Source organism: Gavia stellata, chromosome 2 (genome assembly GCF_030936135.1).
Source record: "Gavia stellata isolate bGavSte3 chromosome 2, bGavSte3.hap2, whole genome shotgun sequence".
NCBI classification, from domain to species: domain Eukaryota; kingdom Metazoa; phylum Chordata; class Aves; order Gaviiformes; family Gaviidae; genus Gavia; species Gavia stellata.
The window spans coordinates 38,725,407-38,752,545 of record NC_082595.1 but is presented as its reverse complement, the minus strand read 5'-3'; the positions used below and the strand labels follow the sequence as shown (position 1 = coordinate 38,752,545).

The following is a 27,139-nucleotide window of genomic DNA, read 5'->3' as shown; positions in this document are numbered from 1 at the left end:
TCCTGAAAAAAACCTCATGATGTTTAACTGATGGCAGAAGTTATCTTATTGTCATTCAAATGTATATGACCTCATACACATACTCTTTGGAGCATGAAGAATGTTAAAAGTATTGTTCATGAACTTGTTAACCTGACAAGACCAAAGCAGACACTTTCCAATATTAAGTGCAACTATGCCTCTCTTCTAGGTTCACAGTAAACTGAAGGACTCTTGAGGACCGATAAAAATGAGATCACAGAACCGAACTCCAATTACAAGAAGCAGAGAATTTGATTTCCAAACCAGTGATCATCTCCCAAAGGTTCAAAAGAATACCATAAGAAAATGAGATTTTGCTCAGATAGGTTTTCAGCAGGGCCATCTGAGCTGAAAAAAATGTGCATCCAAATTTCAACTTGCTCCTTCAAATTCAGTCTATAAAGGATGATTACACCACGCTCATTTCTATGTCAAACTGCATTTAAACAGTAAGAATAGGGCTGAACTATAATCCTAAACTGCCAATGTTCCAGCTGTAGGCAACTTATGATCCAAACTCCATAGCTATGTAGATCCCTGCAATAGTTAAACTCCGAACTTTAAACCCCAGTTCTTCAGAATTTTGTGAGCACTTCAGTATGTACCGTAATGAAAGCATGCATTATTATGTGCAAATAAAACAGAAGGTGCCATTTGGTACAAAAGTTACTTTCTTGTCCTCCCTGGCCTCTAAATCTCTGCATATTTTGTTTGTGTAACAGTCTCCTAATTTGCCACTAAAAATTACACTTACACACTCCCTTTTACTGTTGGGATGGATGGTTGTTTGGTCTCTGTATAAGAGTAGACTTGTTAATTGCAAAATAAACAACTCGATCAAATGTGTGAGCATTTAGCCACTTTCAAGTTTTCAGCTTTCCCTGCCAAGTGGCAGTATGTTTGCTTTTTTTTTTTTTTTTTAAGGGAAATCAAAAGGGAATAGTTTGTCTGCATTTCTGTCGTTGGTCAGCCTACCAATGACAGAAACACATGAAAACAGTTACGTACAAAAAAGGTTTTATTAGTTATGTAAATAGAGTTAATTAAGCAGGAAAGAGGAAATAGTTAAAGGTGATCACAAGTGCTTCTCTGAAGCAAAACATTTTAAATCTCAAATTGTTAGTACATTCATAGGTAAAATAATTTCATGACTAGATTTTAAAACAGTAAATGAAAGTATTAGAGAACAGTAGCATTTCCTAACTAAAGCTGAACAAGAACAATTTCTGTTTCCTCTTTAAAAAAGCTGATGACATCCATTAATAACTTAAGAGGCAGAGTCCTACTACACTGATTTAATGAACAGAACTGATGATACAGTGAGGTTAAAAGATTCATGTATTTTTACATTGAGAAAAATCGTATTTATCAGCAATTTAAGCGGTTCTATGCTTTCCAGGTTCATCAATACATTTTAATGAAGGCTTTTACAATAAAAGCAACACATAATTTGAGAAAGAAAATGGTGTTGATAAAATTAATGTGGGACACTGTTTATATCCCCAAGTATAAACAGATGGATCAGCAGCCGCCAAACTGAAATTTAAGCAAGAAGCAGCAACACTGTTCTGGCTCTGCAGAACCTTCAATATAGATGATGGTTTTTTTAAATGAGAAAATTGTCCTGGGATTTAGCACAAGCTATCGACTCACTCCATTGTCCACTCTGACATGGAAGGATTTCTCTTCTAATTTGATAAAAGCAGAAAAGGAATACAAACTAGAACCTACAGAGCTGTGACTTTTTTCCAGTCATATATGAAATATCCTCCCTTTTGAAGTGGAATGGCTGACAAATGTAGAGTTCCCTTACATCATCAAATGAACATCACCAATTTCTACAATTGATGCTTGGAATAATGAAATTTATGCAGGCATCCTTAGTGTCATACTTGCTAGCTACTTCCACTGGGACTAAATCCTGTGTTACAACTTATGAAAACTATACCATGCAGCTATAACCAAAGTTCCCAGCAGTCTTAACGAGTATGAGTTACTTACACGCTTCCTGTGGTGGAGCTACTGTCCGTGAGGAAGGAGCCATTGTTCCTTTCCATCTGTGCGAGCCTGAAAGGCAGGGAAAGACCATGACTTTCAGAGAACATGCTGCACAATTTAAACAGAGGCACTGCAAAGATCAATTCTACTTAGAAAGAGCTTAGATATGGCAACCTTGGTATACATAAATAAGAATAAACTCCTACATTTTGTGACAGAAACCTGTAATCCAGAGGACTTTTATGGGAAACTTGTGCTATGATTAACTAATTCTACTTGCCAAGCAACAAAGAACAAGTATATTTCCTATCTCTAGTATAATTATCATTAGCACCACCACAACTCTCATGGTGAAATTAGTTAAAGAGATGTTTTCGCAGATGGTTTTCTTTTTGAATTTTATAAATCTGGACTAACAAAAGAGGATGAATACTTTTTAAATATAGCACACACAACATCTGAAATTATGCTTGGAAAATAACATCACACTGTGGACAGACAAGTCCTGGAAAACAACACAAAAAACAGTGTAATTACAGGGAGTCACGGCCTACAGTTCTCATTTGGACGGAATTAATCTAAAAGTATTGGATTTCTAGGAAAGATATACCTTATCTATGTAAGACATACATAAAAATCTAGGAATGCTCAATGCTGTGCACATACGCTGGACTGCACCAAATACAGCTATTTCCTTTACTATAAAGGTATCATAATTTCACATGTATTTTTGCAAGTGTGTTATGCATGTTATAGACTTCTTCAAACTTCATTTTAAAGCAGTGTGCAAGGCCCTAAAGAAATGGGAACTCCGGTGTCATCTTTTAGCATGGAGCAAGCTTGCTCGTCTGTACATTTGTTAATATCCCTCAGGGTTGAAGGAGAATAAACAAAAGCACACACAGGATGAAGTTGTTTTGATCACCTCGTCCCACCATGGCTAGGGTGGGACGTTGTGCTCTAACATCTTCCCTGAAGGGAAGGACAAGATCCTACATGACTAGAGACATTTAGATCATCTCTGCTCCAGGGCATCTCAAACAAATCTAGTTCACAGCGAGTAACAAGAGTGAGTTAGATGCTTACAAGGCACCTTTGTAATGCTGCTTAGCTCAGCATCTTTAAGTCTTTGATGAAACATAATTTTTGAAATTGATCTGCACTGACCCTTTGTCACATAGGGCAGTAGTACAAAACCCGTATTTTTCAGAGAGGACAGCCTGCCCTGAATCTCTTAGCAAGTGAGAAATAGATATCCTGTCTCACAAATGCAGATTCTACCATGATCATCATGTTTTCAATCTCCATCATTTAGTGAGGGTTTGCTTGGAATAACATGTGGAGCCAGGAGACAGCACTGATCATGGAGTAGAGGGAGGCAGGGAAGGAACTCAGAGTTGCAAAGAGCCTTCAAGACAGGATACAAACTGAAAGCTGAGAAAGGGAATTAGAAGCAACTCAGAGGTGACACAGCACAACAGAACAGGGAGAGAGTACTTCATTACAGGTAGGGGACTTTGTTAACAGAAAACTCAGAGTTGAATGTTTTTCAATCAGTGATAATGAATGTTTTAAGCTCTAATATACTGTTTCTGCTGGGCACAGTCTTATTAAGGAAGCCCTGGCAATATTTCTTGAAAAAAGCTTAGCTGACAAGATCAAGACAACAAAAAATATTTACTAGTTTATATGTGAAATACGCGTAATAAGAGATCCAACTAGAAAGCACACAATAAAAGTTATATGAAAGATACAGATGGAGTTATGTCTTCATTTTTTAGATTACTAGAGGGAAAAACCACCTTGAATAGCTTTAGATAGTTAACATAGAGTAATTAGTATTTTTTAAGTTTGTGGTTTTGTTAACCAACTTCTGCAGAGAGCAGGTACAGATTTAGCTTTGTATCCTGAAAGAGATACATGGTCCACCTTTGTCCACCTTCAGCAAGTCTAGTCCAGAGCAGAATTGGTAAGAGCTGAGGGGGAGGAGAGGGAAAACAGTTATTGCACCTGGGATCTCCCTTGATCCTTAATGCAGTCCAGGGTTTGTGCTTCATCTGGGCACAGAAAGCCACAGCATTCTGGCACCACAGGCTGAAAAAAGGACATAGGGAGACAGAAAATTCTCACATCTTCCTAGAGAAGTCTAACTTCTTTGCTCTTGCCTAGTTGGTAGTCCTGTCCATGGGTTTTATTTGATTACAGCATGGCCTAAGTTATAGATTCAAAGAAATGATGGGCGATTTAAATGAATTACATGTTCCAAATAACTGAAAAGAACTACAACTTTGCCTTTGACAATGTACTATGCTACTTATGAAGATGAAAATATTCATCGTTGGAGGAAAAAAACATAGGAAAAAAAATATGGAGGCTGACAGTAGGTAGCCCTTCAAGGTTAGTTTCTGCCCCATTTTTCCCCTGCTGCAAAGATCATCTGTTGTGTTTCCTAGGTATTTAACAAACTGTTTTGAAGCTTTCTTACAGTGCCCTTAAGTAAGAATTCAGTTATCTTAAACACAAGCTTGAATTTTTATTCAAAAAGCTGAAAAAGTTAACAACGTTTATTAGTTGTGGAGATCAGATCCAACAATAAAACCACTGAAAGCAAAACCAAGGCAGCTCCCATGGTAATATGGATCAAATTCTTTGCCTAAAAGTTGGGTGTTACTTGTTTTTGAGAGAGTACCTCTGGTTAGCGCTTAACCGTCATCAGCTCTGAAAGTACAGAAGACAGTTCAACAAAACACAGAAACACTGAGATGGACTTGGCAGAACAGACATCTTACCATGAAAGGACTAGGGTGACCCCATGAAAGTCAGAACATAAAACATTTGTAATTATTATATGCTCTGCTAAAAGTCAATGGTAATGGATAGTGTCAACCTATCATAGAAGAAAATGAAAACCCAGGTCTAAAATCCTACAGGGAAAAATTATATATCCAACAAGTTCAGTTTATTTCCAAAGGTTAAAAATGAAGAAACAAAAGGAAAACAGCACATTTTAGAAATAACACACAGTAATTCTGCAACAGTTCCCATTCTGAATGACAGATGGCAGATTTAATGCATCTACTTCACATTTAATATGACTGTATTCAGAAGCTGATGATTTAAAAACATTTGACTTACTTATGAGTACAGAAAATTGTATCTTTTTAATACATAATGTCCAGCCAGTAGGGTATATTAAAATTTGCAGGAACCAATCACAAAATTCAGTGTACTGGTGAGAAACTGTGCATTTCTTACCTAGTAGCATACTGCTCTATCCTGGAGTGTGTGTCATCATGAAACAGCTGTGGAGACTGGGAAGGACTAGTTAAAAAAAAAAAGAGTGGTATCTAAAGCAATTAATGATATAGACAACATTATTTTTAAAGTAAGTTAGATGGATGACAAATAAATAAATTCACAATATTGCTGAGGGGTTTATTGTTTTAGGTCAGTCATGCCCTATAGCTCATGCACATCAGATTAGCAGCAATGGAGCTAAAAGAAAACAACCAGTATACTAAGCTTTCCAGACAAAGGGGTTCTGCATACTCACTCATATTGCTCTGGCCACATACTGATGAGAGTGATAGGACTGTAAGGAAGACAAAAAAAAAAAGAAAAAAGAGAGAAAGAAAGAAAGAAACTATGAAACAAAAACTTTTGTGCCATTTAAGCAAGAGAAAGCTGGAGAAACACAAAATATTTTAACCAGCAACCCACTCAGATTATTTGAGCCAGCAACAATTGATGTAGAAAAGAGACAGCAACAGGTACTGCCATGTATCACAGAGAGACAGGAGACTGACTTACATACTTCGTTTTGTTAAATAAAAATTAATTTTTTAAAAAATACCAAATCAGTGTTATTGATTGAACTGCAGTTCATTAACCATAATCAGTTCATTTAAATTCTGCTCAAGTACTGAAGATTTCCTTTTAAACTAACTAGAAAAATATATTTACAAAAAAAATTAGGGGGAAAACCCCACCACTGACAACAAAAAAATCCACCATAAGTGAAAGTTATCAGTGCTTATTTTCCCGCTGCATAAAAATAATCATACTGTATTACATTCTGACACTTGAGTAACTATTTAGGATTTTTTTTTCATTTTTTTTTGTTTAAAGGAACATGTTACTGAGTTTTGCCACCAGCGGGGGAGAGAACCAATACCAACAGTTTCCTCAGCACGATGCTGGCAATTTATCTGTATATTTCCCACATGACTGTACCAAGAGAGTTTTATCCTGACCTGTGATTACAGTTTTGATACTCCAATTCCTGGCACTGTCGTCAAACTTTCATCATATCAAAACAGCTTTGCTTTCCTGTGTTGGTGACTTTTTTTGTTTTGTTTTTAAATACACACCAGCTGAAGACTGCCCCAGTGAGTAACACTTCAACATTTGAATGTACGTTGATTCCTTAGAAGCCAGGCCATCAATAATGCCAGTTTTCAGATTACTTCCTCCTGTTTCTTATACCACTAATGAATAGGGTTTATTTGTTTATTGTAAATAAAATGCACAGTCCTCTGGTCATGAAAACAGAGTGTGGACAATGGCACCGGGCTATTGCATGCAAGCAGAGCACATATGTCGAAGCCCCACATTTGCTGTTGCTAGCTAAGCGGTGCTGTGTTCAGACAATACAGTAGTACCACAGACTCCAGGATGTCAAGGAGAGTCAATCCATGAACTACTTCTAGCGCCCTGTCAACACATCTTAATTTTGCTCTTTTAAGAGTGTCCTTTGCTGACAACTACCAAGTAAGTGAACAAAGTGGAGTATTTCTGCCAGCACGGTAAGTAATACTGTGGAGACACTGAGAGTGTTCTCTTTTATTAGGCCACCTATATTTCTGAAGCCTGTAGGAACCTAATTAGCTCAGAGATTTCTAACTCCAGGGACTTTGAGATAACCAAATAAGCAGTGCAGTTCCAGAAGCCCAGTCTCCCCAAATCTATAAAATTGTTCTCTGTAAAACAGCCATTCAGCCCCCTCCAACACTACCTGCAAAAGTCCATGGCTTTATGATAAAATGCTTACAAAAATCAAAGTATAAAATACATTACTTTTTCAAAAACAGACAAGATCTGCAAATAATGCAAAACAATTCATAGAAAATAATACAGCACAAGGCTCTACAACTGCTGTTGATTACTTCTAGGGTTTCTTTTTTTTGATGTTTTTAACAGAATAGGCCAGTGACCCCAGCAGCAATTACTCTATAATCAAGCTTACGTCTCCAGGTTGTCACCCTCCAATACTGTTTGCACAGGTAGGTAGCCAAGTCGGGGATGCTTTGCAAAATACTTCTTTGACCGGAACTTATTTTTCAGCACCTTCGTGAAGTCCCGTACATCTTCTCCAGATGTTGTCTTAAAAAGTTAGAAGAAATTAAATTGCACATTGCTAAATAGCATTGAGATAATAGTGCTGCTGCTGTCCTGAAAAAGGATACAGGGAAGAACTTCAAAATGTTAATGATGTTAAAATTGCCTTTTTAGTGTCCTGAAATATGGTACAATAGTAACAGTAACGCATCTACAAATTCTCTTCTATTGGAAAAAACAGCGAGGCTTCAAATTTTCAGCAATAAATGCCAATTAGTTTATAAATTAGAGAAAAACTGAAACAGGTTCAAGTCTTAAATTAAACATTTATAACCAGTCTTACAAAAATTTAATTTTTCAGGAAAAAAAAGGCAAATCAGTTTGCCAGATATAAGGGGATACTCTTAGCCATTGAAAGCAATATTGACAGTACACTTATACACATGAAGCTTGTGACTCAGCCCATAGACAGAAAAACCTTGTAATGGCTCTGCTGAAAAAATATGGCTAACAGTAATGGCTTTGTTTTTTTTAAAAAAAAAAAGCTAACACAGCCCTCTATATTCAACAAAGTGCCACAAAATACTCACTGCCTCCCCATTCTATGCCTAAACTGGGAAACTTTATCATGAAATGGGAGCAGTACGTGCTAAACCATTCTTTGCTGCAATGGCCAAGTTTTTAACAAGCATTTTCTCAAGTTACCAGCTCTCTCCCTACAGGTTTCTGCCACTATCTGTATCATTGTGAGTCAAAAAAACCCCACAGATGAAGTGACAGCCATTGTACAGGCACTGTTCAAAGGCACAGTCAGAGGCAGGCCTGATAAGAACAATCAGTGCCTGAAGTAACAAACTCACAAACTAATTCAGTCACCTCCTTACTAGTGCAGGATAAGACTATTACAAAAATTAGCCACAAGATTCTGCAAGTCTAAATTAACAAGCTACAATCAGCAACTCCCACCCTGCCCAGCAGCTTTTTTACTGGTCCCCACTGATGCAGCTCCTTCCAAAACTGACAAGTGCTTAGCCGCATCTCTCACCCCCACATGAAATTAATTGTGTTCTTTAGAACAGAATTAAAATTCATGCAACTGCTTTTAAAAAATCAATTCAACTGGAAATAATCACAGCAATAATGGCAGCACTGCTTTGGTAATACGATTCAGTTAACTTCTGCTACAAAAGCAGGGATACAAGCAAAACATGCAGGCATAAAATACAAGGTGAAAATGGCAATAAAGGTATCTGCCAGAAGAAACAATAGTGTACGGTATGCCTTTAAAGTATATGTGCTTACAGGCTGTACTGAGTACTTAAACAGAACGGTCCCCATCACATGTAGCAGTTACTATTGAGCATTTCCTCTTGCAACTGCAGTAAAGAAAAAGTGACCATTCACCTCCTGCATTAGCTGAAGATTTCTAAAGGCTTCTACAGATTTCCAGCCCAAACCCTGTAACAACCTACAGATTGTATTCCCGTACCCTCTGCTTTGGGAGAAGCCTGTTAACATAAAAGGATGCCAAAGCGGATGGGTATCCATAGGGAAAACAAGGTGAAAGACTTCTCAGTTTTATAAGTTTTTTCCATGACATACTACAAAGAGGCCTACAAGCAGGTCAGGCAAACTATTCTCTGATTTTATTCTCTGTTGCCAAAACATAAAAATACTTCCCTATTCACCTATGTATGTATATGTATAATGTGTATGTATGTATAATGTATACAGTTACAAACTCTTGTAACGCAGATCAGATGAGCAATAAAAATTGTAGATAATCAAACTGATGTTGGTAAGAGTTTCTCACATCTAACTTTAATAAGTAACAACAAACTGAGCAAATCTGGTATTAAGAGGTGTTTGAATCCCTGAGTTTTAATACAGGTAAATTCAGGGAAGGCTCACAAAAATCATTCTCGGAAAGCATCTGCTCCAATCACTGCATCATCCAAACAAGGAACGTGAGGCGGCCCAAAGGGCTGCTTGTTCTCACGCAACAGTAACTCCAGCAGATGGAACTCTGTCCCAAGGCCAAGGAATGAAAGTTTTAGTACCTATATATTGCAGAAATAAATGTCTACTGAGCTGCCGAACTTCTCCTCTGGTGTATTCTTTATTTGGTATGACAACCTGATCCAGTTCCTTGGAAAGACTAACATGACCATGTACTGACTGAGGACAATAAATACTGAACAGTGAAATTTGGGCAGATTTGGAAGAACTATTTTACTTTACATGCAACTAGGATGCAACTCTTAGAAGTATTTCTTCTATGTTTTTTGCATATAGCCACAGTACACAATCCAATCCAAAATCATGCCAAAAGAGATGTGCTATAGCATTTTACTTTCAAAGAAGAATAGCCAGGCACTGTTGTGTAGAATCTATCTACTAAATTAAAACCAATGGGTAGCTTGCACACTTCCTTACATGATGCCATCTTGACTATTTCCACACAAGTCAATAGCATAAACACCAAACACCACTGTAGTTACAGAACTGCTTCAAAAGCAAAGAAAAAAATCCTTTCCTTGACTGAAAATTTCAGCCAAAAGACCACGCTTTCAAACTCAATTTAAAATCTCAGTTCTTAAAACAAGACAAAGTTCAGGAAAGTATGACTAAGATCCATGTCTGGCACACACAAATAACTAAAAAAACATCTGTAGCAGAAGGTCTCAAGGAGAAAATCTGTAACAACTGACAAACTGGCATTGGCACTTTTCAATATACCAGGCAGAAACAAATGGAGTCATAAGTCACAAACCAAAACCACATAAAATTCCTTGTAAACCAACACAAATTTAAGAAACTGGGATTTACATGGAAAGCAGTGGAAAAAACAGAATAAGTAGAGACATGGTTTTTATATACAGGTTAAAAATACCAGTTTGTATACATTTTTAATATATTAGAAATAGAACAAGTCTTTGTTGGGAAAAAGTACTACAAAGAATGTAATAAACCAGTTGGAGTGGTCTAAATTAAGTAATATATAATATAAAAATTATAATAAATAAACATAAATATAAACCCCCATACAATATGTGACTAAATAATACAACACTTTTAATATATACATATATTTATTTATATTTATTTCTCACTATTCTCCTTTTTCAAGGAAAAAATAATAAAGTGATAATGAAAGCCCAATTTCCCGTTCCTTTCACTGCACCTACCTATGTAAAAGGACCAGTGTGCACCTAAGTCATCATTCTCTTAATTACATTTCTTATATTACAGCTAGCACAAAAGCAAAGAGCTGTTCTAATATACATGTAGAAACTGATTCCCAGAAGCGATGTGAACCTCACTAATGAACACTGTCATTAACCCCAGTCAGACATTCATGGACTATGAGGAAGCTGGAGATAAATGTACACAGACATTCAATATGCACTATAATCAAGTTCCAAGAAAATATATTTCGTATAATAAGACATGCTCAGTGATGCAAAATTTACAGTATAAAAGAACATCTATGCTGTTTAAAAGGACTTCAGTTTATTCTTTAATAGAAGCCTTAGTAGAGATACCTGAATTTGATACCATTTGATACTCTTCAAATGCTTTAGCAAATTTTAAGAGTTTGTGGTTTAAAAAAAAAAAAAAATTACATCTCCATATTTTTATTTCTTGACATTTTATTTATCTGTAACATTTGGTAGAATCTGTACCATCAACCTGACTGTTCTTGATGGAAAACAAAATTCTTAGACCTACTTATGGTAACAGCTACGATATGTGCAGGTATGATGATAGCTGCATCTTAAAGCAGCTGTCAGCTAGGTAACACTGGGAGGCTGGGAAACTTCCTAGCATAGGATGTGGCATAAAGAGACAAACACTTCATTCATCTAATCATTTTTATAAAAATTGACACTTAAGAATGCAATTCAGCAATAACTTAAGCAGTTGTCTAAATGCATACATTCATTCCCATTCAACAAAGCACCCACAGTTTAAAAAAAGCATCTCACATCCCTTGATAGAGGCATGAGATAAGATACCACAAAATTTAGATTATTAAATGTATAATAACTGTATTTATGGCTGTCACTGCCACATGAGTGATGTTTGCACTGTGTAACATTGTGAAGATTATCCTTCTGTGACCACTTTCAGAAAGGGGCATTTCATAGCAGTTTCTCACCAAGAGGAGAGATTGATTATAAATTGTGTGTGTATTTTAGTTAACTCTAATGAAATCAAGCTGTAATTTCAAGAGTAACTAACTTACCTCAGAATTTAACAAATTAAGTTGCAAAAGGGTAGCAGATCACACAAGCCAGCTATCTGAGCAACTGTAAGAGTGAGACCTAGAGGAAAGCACACTGCCCAGCTGCTAGACTGCTCAAAGACTACCCTGACCAGATAGCTATTCTTCTCAAGGCAAAGAGTAATCTCTGAACTCCACAGCTGGAAGCTATATTCTGCATGTGTAATAGACAGATACAACCATTCTTGCTGCTTTCTTTCATCTTCCCCACAGAACAATTCCATTTTGATTACAGTAAAGCGTCATGCCTGGTGCACTGATAAGCATGTCGAGATGAAACCACTGACTTACTTATGTCAGTTTGTTTGATTATAAAACACTGAGGCTGCTTAATGTTCAGGAATGTATCTGTCTTCTCTGAATGTCAGTAGCAATTAAATTTTCAGATGACTTACCTAGAGAAGTCTTAACAGGCACTATTGCAGATAAGCTTTATTGTGCCTGGAAAAAAATTCACTCTAGGGTGAACTATCATTCAACCAATAATTTCTGACATCTTGCCTATCATGTTCTCAGCTCTTTCAGAGCAATAAAATTCTGGTCATCTGGAAGATGAAGGGGCTAACCTTTGCTGCCATCATTTTGTATAGAAAGGCGACAAAAAAAACAGTTCCCAAAATAAGGAGCTGTGCCAGGTGAGTGTAGTGGCACAGAACTACAAAAATCAATTATACTTTCATTGAGGCCAGGAAGTAAGACTACCTGCAATGAGAAAATTTTCAGATCTGCTGATTTGGTATTTGTACATTATGTCAGAAAAGCTGCTTTTAAGGTTTTACTGTGGAATATAGGAATTGCAAAGTGGAAACAATTTGCAGAAAGAAAACTGATCCAGTAAGTATTTCCATCTGAAATTCAAAGGACCCGTTGGTACAGAAAGCCACATTAATATATCACAAGCACCACTACTGAGAGAATTTCCATTCCAAAAAAGCTAAAAATAAATAACATAGGTACTTACGTAAGAATATTCCTGAATTAGATGCTAGGAAAATCTTACAAAATTTTTACACATCTCTGTGTAAAATCCTACATTAAAAATCCTATTTCTCCATCTTTTCAGAGAAAGACTATTTAAAGGTGAGAAAATAATTAAAATAACTTTGCATTTCTACTACTTAGAGACAGCAGTGTTTTCAGTTCCTTACCCCATCCATCTCTAAATCCTGAATGAAAGAAAAAAGACGTAATTGAAGCCATTATCATGATTTTTTGCATTTCCAGCATCAAGAAAACTAGGATGAACACTAAGTGGCCTTACAGATTAGGATGCAATAACTACACATAACTATCTGGTGTAAGTAGCCCTGTTCTGAAATTATGAAGCTATTCTCACCTGATGTCAGTATCATGAAGCTCATTAAAATGGAGAATCATTCCCTTGCATATTTAATTTTAAAAACAGATTCCTTAAGCCATTCTCCAAATTATTTTAAATGTAAGTAGAAGTAACTGAGCTTCTGAGAAATCCCTTCATAACTTGGACTGAACTGCTTACCTAAAGACAATTAAAAGGTCTTCCCTCCATCTGCAACTACACTCCAGTTCTAAATGCCAGCTTTATTAACCAGGGAAGCATTTTTTTCCTAATAATTGCTAGTATTCTTGGTATTAATGTATTCATATACATTAACAGTAAGAAAGAGAAGCTAGATCTTATTAATGCAGTTTGATGAGTACATGTATTTGTAACTCTGCTTTGCAACACTGGCCACAAAAGTAACATTTTAACATCAACAGCCTTTGAATTTGGTTAAAAATGTACAGTAGGTGCACTCTTCCTACTCAGGGTATCTGTATCATAATATAATGGATTCTAAGGAATAATTCATTGGCCTTTGGTACCTTCTTTTTATTTTTTTTTTTAATTTTATAGATCCAGCTCTATGCTATTTTTCAGGCATTATTCTATTTAAACATATAAGCTATTCTACTAACTTTTATTAACTTAACTTTGCAATTCTTGACTATTATATTGCATTAAATGAGCAACAGATTAGCACATCAAAAATAGTGCATTATTACAAATAGTAATAATAAATAATACTAGATCCTTTTGTGAAATCAATTCTTTATTCCTGACCTAATTCAGACGAGATTAGTTAAAATGGATTGCATGTAGGTACTGACTATGGAAGTCAAACAGGAATATAGTAAGTCTGTTCATGTAATGGGTCATTTCTTCTTACAGAAATGGAGGTCGCAGAGTGTACTTACAGGAAGACCCAAGAAAAATTGCAACCCCTATATTCAGCTTCCAAATTAGTTGGGGGCAGCACTGGACCTCTAATTTTATGCAACCTAAATTATATGCCAGCTTTTTTATTCTGCTCTACTTTAAACTGATCCAACTTCCTTCCTTTACCTCCCATATACTTGCCTTCCTTCGCTCACTTTAATCAAGAATGTCATCTTATTCCCCTTATTATCCCATAGCGGATTCACCTCATTCCTCCTGTATTTCATGGGAAGAAGGGACTTTTCCCTTGGATTACCTTATGGTGCACTTAATATTGCTTTAAAACTATATTCTTTTTGCAGCAGGAACAGAAATCTTCATTGTAATACAAGCCGTCCCTAGTTCTAGGGACAGTGGGGATTCCAGCCATTTCCAGAAGATACTTTTCTGTACGGCAGTCTTTACTTGTAAATGAAATGGCTCACAGTTACATAATGTGAACATTTTTAACGAGAACTGAAAATTTCTCCGATATATCCAATCTGCTGCTTCAGACAAAACCCAGAAGTCATCAGAAGAAATATACCATCCTTTTCTAGGGACAGTACCATACCGGTACTAGAGATAATCTGTTTCTTTCCTCTTCAATTTTCCAGCATGTATTTGACTAATGCGACAGGAAGGGGATCTGATTACATGGAGCAGCAGCATTATCTATTTTGACGCACCTTATGCCTTCATTTCTGAATTTTCTGTATGATACAGATATTAACAAGGAACATTTCTGCTCCATGACCATGATATAAACTGAAGATGAGGCTGGAGAGAATTTTATCAGGAAAAAAAATTAATCTAAGAAAAATACACCTCAAGCATGTTCAGACTGCTGTGGCTACGTTGGCTAAGGAGGCAAGTAAACAATCAGTTGAGGGTATATCCTTTTAATGTTTGGAAGGAAAATAAAACTCTGTAGAATCACAGACTCCCAGACTGGCTAAGGTAGGAAGGAACCTCTAGAGGTTGTCTTGTCCAACCCTGCTCAGGCAGGGCCATCCAGAATCACTTGTCGAGGACCACGTCCAGGCAGCTTTTCAATATCTCCAAGGACGGAGATTCCACAGCCTCTCCAGGCAACCTGTGCCGGTGCTCAGTCACCCTCACAGTAAAAAGCGTTTCCTGATGTTCAGAGGGAACCTCCTGTGTTTCAGTTTTTGCCCATTGCCTCTTGCCCTGTCACTGGGCACTGCTGAAAAGAGCCTGGCTCCCTCTTCTTTGCACCCTCCTTTCAGGTATTTTTATACATTGATAAGATCCCCCCTGAGCTCTCTCTTCTCCAGCCTGAACAGTCCCATCTCTCTCAGCCTTTTCTCATAGGAGAGATGCTCCAGTCCCTTAATCATATTTGTGGCCCTTCATTGGACTGTCTCTAGTACGTCCATGCATCTCTTGTACTGGGGAACCCAGAGCTGAACACAGTACTCCAGGTGTGGCCTCACCAGTACTGAGTAGAGGGGAAGGATAACCTCCTTGTTGGTGACACTACTCCTACTAACGCAGCCCACAATACTGTTAGCTTTCTTTGTGGCAAGGACACATCGCTGGCTCATGGTCAAGTTGGAGTCCACTGTAGCATTAAACAAATTGGAAAAAAGTTCTATTTTAACGATGTTGTATCAAAACCAATGTATTTGATCATCAAAATAATAAAAAAAAAATCCTGTTATATAAATAAAATTAGAGGCCAGGCAATACTATGAATTATGCCAAGGACATTTCTATTCCCAGGCAGCAGCACAGACAGAACACCTTTTCATACCTTTTCAGTTCCAATAAGAAAATATTCGATTGTATGTCAAGAAACATATCAAACTTGTAGCTATAGCAGATAAAGAATCTGTATTGCAGAGAAATATTGTAGACTGTTTTATATACAACACGTCCATTATTACATAAAATTATGTATTTTGTACATGCAGCATTTTCCCCCCTCTAAGTATCTGTCGTAATTTCAAAACATAGCCCTTAAACAGCCAATAAGTGTCTCAAGAAGGTGAGAAGGGAAAAGAGGCGGCAGAAAGAAAAAAAGAGTAACAGAATATAACAAACATTAGAACTGGCTGAAAAACAACAAAGTTGCAATCTACTTCAAAAAAAATTCTTCAGAATGTAGCCTGGCATACCAATTTATCAATCAAATCCTAACATTAGGTTATAGAATTAATGAAAATAAATTAACATAACTCAATATTTTCTTCTGATCATAATGAAGTGAAAATACGACTTAATAGAATTTGAATTATGTAACAGAAGATACATTGGATGAAAAAGAGTGGGAAAACACAGATAGTAAAAGCCCAACTACTACAGCAAAGGACAATGATTTTTTTCCCTATTAGAAGAACCCACAGAATCTTGTAACACTGTCGGAAATTAGCTTTATTTCATCAGCTGTAGTTACATTCTCGTCTGAATTTGTTTTTCTGAGCATATTTTCTGACCTTTTACCACTGTTGTTTAAATTGCATACCGATTATCCCATTAATTTATTTATGACTGAGTTAAAATTCTTAAAGATGTAAACAACTATCAAATAAAAAAAGTGAAAGTGGTATTTGCATGAAGGAAGTTACCCACTCCTCCACTTAAGAATAGAAACTTCCTTAGAAAATTCCTTTGAAATTTCACTAGGAAAATACAGTGTTGTAAAATTATTATTTATTAGCTAATGCAGACAAACTTCTCACACCATTTTTTTGTTAGAAACTGTCAATTCTGTTTATTTTTTTTCCAGCTACACACCAATTTTTAAATATCCCAGTAAACAGTAATTACTCAGGGGAATAAAACATGACATATTTCCAACCATGTTTTCATGAAGCAAGCAAAATGTTGGACCTGAAAGCAAAGATCACGCACCTTTAAAAATATTAAAGTGCATTACTGGAATATTAAATATTCTTTATTATGGTATAGCAATCGTAAAGTGGGTCCCTTTTCTCTGACATTTTCTCACCTTTGTGGAGAGTGTGTGTGCGTGTGCGCATGGGCACGTATACAAGTACTGCAATTATGTTTAATATTCCAGCTTTGTTTTTACAAAACAAAAGTGAAGTTCTCTCAGAGGTGGCTACTTTACTCATTTCTACAGAATCCAAACACCCCCCACACAAAATCAGCAGCACGAGCGAAGTCCCTGATGACTTTCAAATAGCCAGGCAGGAAGACAGGCCCTACTACAGATATGAAAAGAAATACTGGCAAAATATCTAGGTGACAAAAGACTATGAAAAAAATGTAGACCTCAAATAGTGCGAAAACAATCCCTTAGGAACGGTCAGTAAATTGGTACTCACAGGTATACAATACTCCACCATTGGGTAATGTAATTTATGCCCCTTTGCTGTACGGCCAGAAAAGAAACAGCTCTGACAGACGTCATAGTTGAAATGTTTTAAGCTCCGGTACCTATGGGGACATAAACCAAAGAGATTAAAGCTTCCTAGATTTAGTTCTAATATTTACTTGTTATTAAGCCTCACGAGGCAAATTATTCTCTGAAATGGTGTCATCTGCTTTTCAGCAGCAGCAACACAAGGTTATAGCGAGTTTGTTGGGATTTGCTTAGAAAGTACCTTGAAGTGCATGGGTGTGCGCGACCGGGACATGGCACAGCCAGCACTCGTCACAGCTGTAGACCCACGGGCACCAGTGCCTCTGCAGCAGCTGCACAGGGCACAGGAAACCTGCAGTCCTCTTAGACCCCTTCACACAACCTTTCTACACTACATAGGCCACCTCATTGAGTATTTTAAAGAAATTCCTGCCTCCTATAGCCATATAGACAGCCAACGTCAAACATCTGTTGCCCAAATTGCTTTGAAGCAGAAAATCTTACAGGCATCAACTGCATAGATGGAGTGTGAAGAGTTCATAATTTTAAAGCTCAAACTGACTTAAAACTATATTGCTTTACTTTTTCTTTTCCTCTCTTTAGTATTCAGATGGTATCTCAGAAAAAACATTTATAAACCAGATTGGTTTACTTTTATATCTTTTTACATTTAACAGTTAGCTTAAATGTTTTGACACCATTTTGATTCTCAGAAATTCTAATCACGTTTCAGAAAATAAAACTCCCGATAATTCATTAATTATAAAAATAATATAAAATCGCATTTAAAAATTACATTGATTTATTTACTTTTGGTTTTTTTAAGAGCACGTATATGTATAAACAAGGTAACAAACTTATACAGTATCCCTTGTATTAAATGTAGCCACCAGGAGCACGTTAAATTTTTTTTTTAACTAAAGCTGACTAAAGCAACAATTCAATTCCAGATTCTGCCCACTGTTTTTTTATACTATAGTTGTTCTGACTGGATGAGGTTATATCATTTGTATGAAACTAAAATGAGCTAACCGAACCAAATAGTTAAAAGTTTAAATTAAATTGCTTCCTGAGAGCAGTTTTCAGTACCAATCCACATTTTCTCCTGCTGAGTTTTATGTTTTGTTTTGCAAGACAATATGTGTCTATAAATGTAAAGGTTCACTTTTAAGGATGCTGATGCAACTGTTTATGATCTTTACTCAGAGTCTGTGTATTAAATGGCCACATCTACCTTCTGCTAACATGCCAGATGCTTTTGCTGTTGCAGATCTCTAACTTCTTTGTAGAAATTACTTAGAATGAGCCGTTCTTTTGTCTTCCTTTCTCTTCTTTTCTATTTCTATGCCCTCCTTCTCCACACAAAATATTTCAGTACAGACAAGATTCATCAGCCCCAACTTAGGCATCTAAATAATATCTTCTGAGCTGGAGCTTTGTCACCCTATGCTCCCTCAAGCATTAAGAAAAATAGGAACATTTAGAGGAATTTCATCTTCTCTTAAGACAGGCAAAAACGTTTGATCAGATTAATTACTTTTGGAAGTACTCACATATCTATATTTATAGTAAAAGAAGAGGGTTGCTACCTCGATCTTATAAGACTGACTAAAGCCAGCGTGCCTAAAGCTAGGTGAGATGAATCTGACCTCAGGGTTCATATTATTAACCTTTAAAACAACAGAAAGAAGGAGAAAATGGAAAGCATGGAGAACAAAAATTACTCATCTGCCTAGATACCTAAAGAAAAGTCTTAGAATCACTTACAGGAAAGACTGCTTTAAATCATTCCTAAATAATACACTCAACTTCATGACCATAGCAGAGGAAAAAGCCAGTTATGTTTAGCTATAGTCCCTACTTGCCCCCACCCCCCCCCCCAGCCCCCCCATCATTTTATACATTGGCGTAATCAATTCACAAATGCATGTTAGTTGTAACAGTACTCACTAAAGGTACCAACTATCTTATGCCCCATGATGATAATTCGTAGTAAAATCATACAGTTTAGGAGGATAACATGGAGAATATCCCTGGCATCATTTTTTCCTTTAGAATTCACAGCTTCCTTTGAAAAGATGAAAGTTAGATTACGTTCGATGCTTTAGACAGGAACTGTGCAAGTCTCATCACAGTAACATATCAATGTTTGTGCTAAGCAAGGAAAGATCACGGCTGAAGGTGTTTAATATTGCCTGGCATGAGCCTGCAGGAGAGCAGACAGCCAGCCCACGTTTTTTCTTACTCATCAGCTCCTTTTGGTCTTGTGCTTACAGAACACGTGGGGTGCATTTATACTTCATTTGCTACCTGTTGGATCCACCAATGCCGAAACACCCAATGACAGCCTGCCCTACACACCTGTCAGTCACAGGACTACTGAGTGTCTAACAGCAGTACTGCAGAAGCCAGAAATGCACTGGCCCGGGCCACGCTGTGGCCTCACTGTGGGTGGCAAATCCCATCTTAAAGCAGGAAAATAGTGGAAAAACAGACAGAAAGAATTGTACTTGCTGGAAGACTTAAAAGCGTGGATATTTTCAGAGAAACCCAACTCCCCTTCTCTTACCTAAAGCCAACAATTGGACACTCTTTACAGATGTTGCACTTGGCCTGATGTTTTGCTGTTTCGGCAGCTGCCACGCGGTGTAGAACTGGAAGCCATACCATAGACTGTGGCTCTAAGTGCATCCAATCTATAAATTGCTTTACAGTTATTTCTGGCTTATTGTGGTTCTGTGGAGAGAAAAAACCCACATCCAAATTAAAAAAAATCCAACACACACAAGCAGATTTGCCTTAGAATTCGATTAAAAAAACCGACCTGTGTCAATCCTTTTCATGCCAGGTTAATGTAAAACCGGTTAGAGGATACAAGAAACAACCTTGATTAAAATGCAAATAAAGAAAACAAGTCAGTAAGAACACAGAGGACTAAAGAGCTGTGATAGAGCAGACAGGTGGTAACAAAGATGGAGTACATAGTAAAGGAGTAATGGAGTCCATAGCAAAGCCGTCTTTGAACTGAAAGGACTTGAGAAAGAAGCAAGGAAGCATGAAAGGGAAGTGTGCTGCTGTTCAGACACACTAAAGACATGGTTGTCTTTTGAATTAAGATTGATGCAAGACCACTAGAAGTCAGTAGTACTTGCATGTGTCTACTAATTGCCATGAGAATCATGCAATTTTTTTTATTGTATTCTGAGCCCATGGTACTCTTTCAAGTTAGCACATTAAACAAACACACAATTAAACAAACAGGTAAATAAATAAATAATGAGTAAGAAATCTGCCACTTATTGGCAATCACTGCAAGAATACAGCAGAGCTAAAGTATTAGTATGACTGTTTTAAGCAGCAAACATGCTTCCACATTTTCTTTAAGTTGTAACTGCCAGAGGAGCCTAGCTGTAAAGTTACTATATTCATCAACTTTGTCAGCAATAAGAACAGAGGTCATCTTTCTGAACTCACCGGAAGTAATAGGACACAACTTAAAATGAAAATTATTCTTAAATGGGAACACATGACAAGAAGCAACACTAGGCTTCTTAACCTATTCACAGTCCAAGTTGATTAAGAGAGAAAAGCGTGGAAAAAAAGAATAATGTGCTTTCCCCACCATCAAAATACTTGTTTTCACTAGGCTGAGAGAACTCTGTCATGCAGCTGCACACTTTCTCTATGCTCTCTTAATGACCAGGGACTGAACTTGAGCTATTCATGTGAGACAAGGGATGCAACCTCATCATCAGTATAATCATAATATCACATGAAGTATTTAAACACTACCTTGATAGTACTCCTCACCCATAATTGAACAGCATAGGAGATGGGACAGATGCTTGAGGGACATAAAGATCATTCCTCTGTGACAGAAAAAGTCTGCCGCTAACAAATGAATAATTTATTTCAGTATGACTTGAACCACTCGAGGACAATGGTAGATACGTCAAACACTATCCCCTATTGTCTGAAGCAGCAATGTTAAAACCTCAGGGGAAGTTTTACATGGTTAATTGGTCAAACCAACTTACGTTAGTACCTACCAATTTATTCATGATCTGAACAAACACTCTTCCAATTCCAATCATGTCAGAGTCCAGAAATTAATCTAATAGTTCTGAAAAAAGCTAGCACAACTGAATTTTTCAAAGCACTGGATGAAAAATGTAGAAATGTCTATGAAAGAATGGCAAAAGAAAAATGCTCTAAAAGTTCACTATAACATTCAATGTTCAATTCAATAAAATCAGAAATATTAAAGTCAGTAGCTTTATATATGCCATAGTGAATTTTTAATCCATGTATAATTTCTGACAATGCTCAAAGCAGCCACTTTCACAAAAATAATACACTCAAGCAGTATAGTTATCACTAGCAAACAGTCAGAGCCTTAGGCATCCTTAATAAAGTCTGAGTTAGGTTGTGTTCCATTATAACATCCATTTTTTAATTCTCATCATCTTTAAACAGACACTCCTTGCAGCCTCATTAACACCCTGCATGTAGTGTGGAGCTGAACAGCAGGCTGTAAGACAGCTTTATTCTGTGTTCTGATCTGCTGCATAGAGGCTCACGATATAAAAATGACTATGCTTCAAGTTTCGTGCAACTGCAAGCTCTTTTGTCAGTAAAATAATGCTAAATAATTTCCTGATGCACAAGGTCAAAAATTACTACCAACATCATTCTCTTGTTCTGTTGAGATCACTACTTGTTCCAGCAGGGAAATGCACGTTGTTCTCACAGTATCAGGTTGCTCTGAACGATGCAAAGCAGGATAATTGGTTGCTACAAAATTTTTTAACAGCTTTTAGAGCAGCCGACATTGTCAAAACCACAAAGATTTATACATTCTTTTTGCTAAAAAGTAATTTGTTTGGTCCTCTCCTAAACCATAAATCATCTTTTACAGCTGCATTTTCACAGCAACTTCCCACATTTAATTGCAGGAGCATATTCATTTCTGTTCAAGAACTCAATGGATGTTTTTAAATTCCTCTCTTCTGTTTACACCATGTAAAAGTGAATCTTAAGACTTCAGAGAGAAGGTTTTTTTCACATGAAGGTCTTTGTTATCTTACCTGTTGGAAGCAGCTGCGCACGCTGGGTTCAATGTTGCTGCCGCCAAAGGCTGCCACTTCCCCAAGCTGCCGTGGGATCTGGATAGCATCATGAAGCAGCAGGCCCAGCTGCCTCTGGTCGCACATTTCTGTGGGGCCTGACACTTCCTTGAAGAGATCTGCAACACCAACAAGAGGCACCGTCTTATTTCATTTCCATGTACACCCCCTTTTATTCAGCAACGCTGCAGCTTGAGCTTTACAATTTTTTTAATCCAGACATGGTTACAGATGGCCACTGTCCCATTTACAATCGTTCACCCTCATCTAATCTTGATTACTTTGACTACATTTTCTAGATCTGTAACCATACAAATGAGAAAAGTAAGGCCAAATGAATGAAACTATACAGCTTATGGCATCTTTTGACAAAACTGTACCTAGGAGCAGCTGTGTGACAAAACAAAAGAGACATCTCAAAATCAGAACAGCTTTTTGTTCTAATCCATCATTACTACTTTGGTCCCCTAATATTTACTAAGTTTTCTATGTTAACCCCAGGGAAGAAGGAAATAATATTTCAGAAATCCAAATCTTATGCTAAGATCTATGCCATCCTTCAGTTGGTTTGGGACAGAAGCATGTTTGCTCTGAACAGAGACTAGAAATTACCACAAGTCACAGCTGGCCATGTGAAATAGCTTAAAGCAAGAGCAGCAGCCAGCAAGACAATTCGTGCTTAACATGAATCACGTTTGCTTCCTGGATAACTATGTCTACTTCCACATACTTTCCCTTTACTGATTCCCTTTTCCTAAGGTAGGTGTCAAGCCCTGCAGTATAAGCGGACATTCTGGGATGACTGTAACTACAGAAAAAAAATTGAGGCTGAAAGGATCAAGAATATAGTTCCAGATCAGTACACTTACCGGGAAGAAAGGTATTGCTTGTGCCTACTTAGAAGTCACAGTAAAGCATTGCATTAATAGGCCTGTCTGCAGTACAGATAGTATTTCTTAAGTGCTTTCTTAGCACATTTCTTGGGTTGGACATTTTTAATTGTTTAAACTTTCAACTAAAATTTTTAACATGTTTCTGCTAACAATCCTTGATTTATGAACTTTGTAGCTGTGTACATTAATATTTAGTCACAAGATGAATCTCTCCTGAAAAGATCTTAAACACTGAGTTCATCTTAGAAATATTTTTAAATTCTGTGATTGGTATAAATTACAGAAGAAATGGAAGTGAATTCTTTGTGTTCATTCCAGTTGGCTTTTACATTCTCCTTTTGCATTCAGTGGCCGGCTTGGATTAAAGCTCCAAGTAATCTCAAAAGAAAAAAAAAAAATCCATTTATACTATTCCCCTACTTTTCATGCTTCCTACCAGAACAACCATTAATAGATTAGAAATAAACGACATTTGAAAATTCAGTCTGATGATGACACTTCTGATTGAGAAACAGACAAGCTTTGTTCAAAAACACTCAAGAGAAACTCTTATTACACTCTGCCAATTGTTTTGCCTTTCATTTGGAGCAACTGTCAAGCTTTGTCAGCATGCTTCAGAAAGTCTGGTCATACCTTTTTCTTTGGCAAAGGGGTTGAGGTGGAAGAAAGGATTTTCACAAAATAGAAATCCAGATGACTGAATTAATTTTTAGAGTTTCTTGTATTTTTCTCACCCCTTTCTTGCCTAGTCAAACAAATGCTACAGCATCTGCAGTGCTCAGTGGTGAGATTATTCAGGTCTGAGCCACAGGAAAAAAAAAAAAAGAAACCAGAAAAAAAAAAAAAACCCAGTTAAATTCAATCCATCCTCACACTAGTATTTTGAAGATGTCAACCAGCAGGACTCAAGCTACAACTTAGCTGGAAAACCTGAAAAAATGTACTTACTGGCTGGTATAGAAGGGGATACTTGAAAATGCTGAAAACTTTATTAATTCCTACCAAAATGGTAAGAAGATAGTTAGTAATATGATGTCCACGACATAAAATGTATGTCTTTTCCTGAAGTTGCCAAGACATCAAATCACAAACCTAGCACTGTCAAACCTGAACCATCCAAGCAGATCCAAGGAATCTAGTGATAAAGATTCCATAGTTACACTGAAATATAATTAAAAATACGCAAAATGGAAAATGTGCCATCATATGTTCATGTGCACTGTTACAAAGAGGATGCACATTCTTTTTTCCTCCCCCTTTTTTTTTCCCCAAGTATCACAGCGTTAGTTCCAAATGGTTTGAAAATTAACATAAACGTAACATTAAAAAAAATTTAAAAAATCACATTCCAAGGATTTTGTACATCACTTGAAAATTGAACTGCTTCACAGTTGAGATTTTTCAAGTAGCCCTTCTTTTTCACCTCAGATCCTACAGTTTTTATGCATTAAATTATATGACCCAAAACCTACAAATCTACACACTAAATAACACTCCATGCATGTTTTCTGCTCCTGCTGCAAGTCTAGGCTTTCTGTGTTAAAAGATGAGCCCAGGTAAGAGCAAAATGCACACAAACGTGCTCCCAGTTATTACACAGTGCTATGACTTTTCTCAAGCTCTAAAACTGAAGAAAAGGGAGCAAAGATAAAATTACTGTTGTCCCTCAGGAAATCCATATATCTGAGACATCATTTGTCACCTGATTACATGACCAGGCACAAAACCTCCCATGAATAATCACACATGCAAATCAAAATTTTTACTGTTGCAAACACTTGCTGATATGATTGAAATTTACCTTCCAAGAACATTTGGGACACTAAAATTGAGTGATTAAAAATGTTGTATTTTTCCAGAGAAGTTCTGTAATAATGTATGAACAACTAGTGGTTAAAAGGAGCAGTGTCTTGTTTATTGTGCTCTGAATATTTTGGAACTAAGCTACTATTATCTTTTGTCATGTGCATCTCTGGGTTTTTTTCCCCTTTTCCCTTTTTTAAGGCTACTTCTATATCCGTGAACTAAGCAACACATCAGCCCAAGCACTGCAATGCTGTCATCTGTATCATTAAGCTGCTAAAAGTGTATCCCTCATGGTTTTGATCAAAGTTGACTCACTCTCGCCCCCAAAATAGCCAGGAATGATGTGAGAGTTAGGTAGGGTCAGGGATCATTTCCAGTAGGTAGCTCACATATCGCCCCCCTGTTTTGGGGAGAAAGGAGAGCATAACACAGATACAGCCAGACCAGGTCATTGGTCTCACCAACAAAAAGAGACCCTGGACTATTTGCCCTACACACATAGATTTAGCCAGCTCACAGCAACTCAGTTACATTTGCAGGTCCATTTTTATTCACAGGAGTATCCAGGCATGTGCTTGAAGTTAAGCATGTCTTTAAACATTTTCAAGAATAGGCATTCTTTAATTGAGTCTTCAAATGTTTCTTCTAAAGTAATTGGGACTTCTTTTAATTAAAGATTCATTCTCATGTCAACCCTGAAGTCTAGCATCTTAAAAAGAAGCTTAATTAAATTAAAAAAAAAACCCCACAGAAATTTCTCTGGCAAAATATATTTTAAAAATGTGTCAAGTAAAAAGATCCTACCTATACTGGAAATGAATGTACAATTATTAAAAAAAAAGGCTTTACATTAAAGAAAGAAAAAAGAACAAAAGCTTGATTTCCCCAAAAAGGTAAGAGAGAAAGAAGAAAGTCTACTGTACTGGAAAACTGAAATGATCATCCCCTGTCAGTTTACCATATTATTTCATAAACCCAATGTCTCAGCAGCCCAGAAGTTATGTTTCTTCAAGGGTTATCATTCTGTTATCCACAGCCTAACTAAGTCCTATACTTTACAAAAGCATTTTATTTCACACGAAATGGCAGATTACCTCCTGAATTGTCATTACTGAACAAAGGTACGTCCGCCAAGCTCTTTTAGTTATGGACTAATTCACAGATACATCAAATGACATAAGGAAACTAGAAAATCTTAGTCTTAGTATGGGCTCAGGTTCAGACGCCAAAATATGCCCCAAAGCATAAGATACCTTTTGCTCAATGTTAAACAAGATTACCTACAAATACTTTTAAGAAAAGCGGAAATTGTTGCAGAGCTCCAATGGTACAAGGCAAATACAGTCTCTATACATTTTACATGCGTTTCCGAAACGTGTCAAGGACCTACTGCAAAGAATAGCAGTTTTAAGATGATATGTATAATATATAACTGTCCATCAGCTAGGATGCTCTTATATAGTGCTTAATCTCTTGTTCTATATTTGTCAGGGGGGGTTGCCACAAAGTTACTCAATTCTCTTCTGCTCCTGCAATTATTTTTGCAAAATATTTGTATACTACTCACTATTTCTCAAGCTTGTGAGATTACTTAAATCAACATAATTTAAACTTTCATTGTACAATTCTGGCAGGAAGCATATACACTGGCAAACTATTTTCAGATTATCTTTCTCATAGACCACAAACTACAATTGCTGGATTTTGATGTATTTCCTTGCTTTATGAGACATATCAATCTGTTCCAATCAACATTGACTTGCTTGATTTTTCCCTAAACAAAACACACATACAAAAGAGATCAGAATCAGTCAAATAGAATACTTCTCTAGCTTCCACGTAACTAGATTCTTCTTTGCTTTTGGGGAGTGCAATACTGTGCATTATGATGATGCCTAATTGACATCAATACTTTTCAGTCAGGATATAAATCTTACTTTCTCCATTGTCACTGATGATAATGAAAACAACAATTCTACTTTTACTTACAAGAAAACTGTCTTGCTACAGGCATGAGAAATGTTTTACTACAAATTTTGCTACAACGTGTGTTGTACATGACTTAATTATATAAAGTAAGCATTTTATAAAATGCATTCT

At 36.7% G+C, this 27,139-nt stretch overlaps 1 protein-coding gene across 1 annotated transcript in view; it reads right to left on the bottom strand.

Annotated features, from left to right (window-relative positions):
- The window catches only part of UTRN (utrophin), a 359,477-nt gene that overhangs the window by 23,851 nt on the left and 308,487 nt on the right, over positions 1-27,139 (bottom strand). The window contains exons 63-69 of the mRNA XM_059833258.1: positions 22,302-22,459; positions 19,784-19,950; positions 17,177-17,288; positions 7,265-7,401; positions 5,573-5,611; positions 5,275-5,340; positions 2,023-2,088 (exon numbers count right to left, since the gene is read on the bottom strand). Coding sequence (XP_059689241.1) covers positions 2,023-2,088; positions 5,275-5,340; positions 5,573-5,611; positions 7,265-7,401; positions 17,177-17,288; positions 19,784-19,950; positions 22,302-22,459 — 745 coding nt within the window. The remainder of the gene's footprint in view (positions 1-2,022; positions 2,089-5,274; positions 5,341-5,572; positions 5,612-7,264; positions 7,402-17,176; positions 17,289-19,783; positions 19,951-22,301; positions 22,460-27,139) is intronic.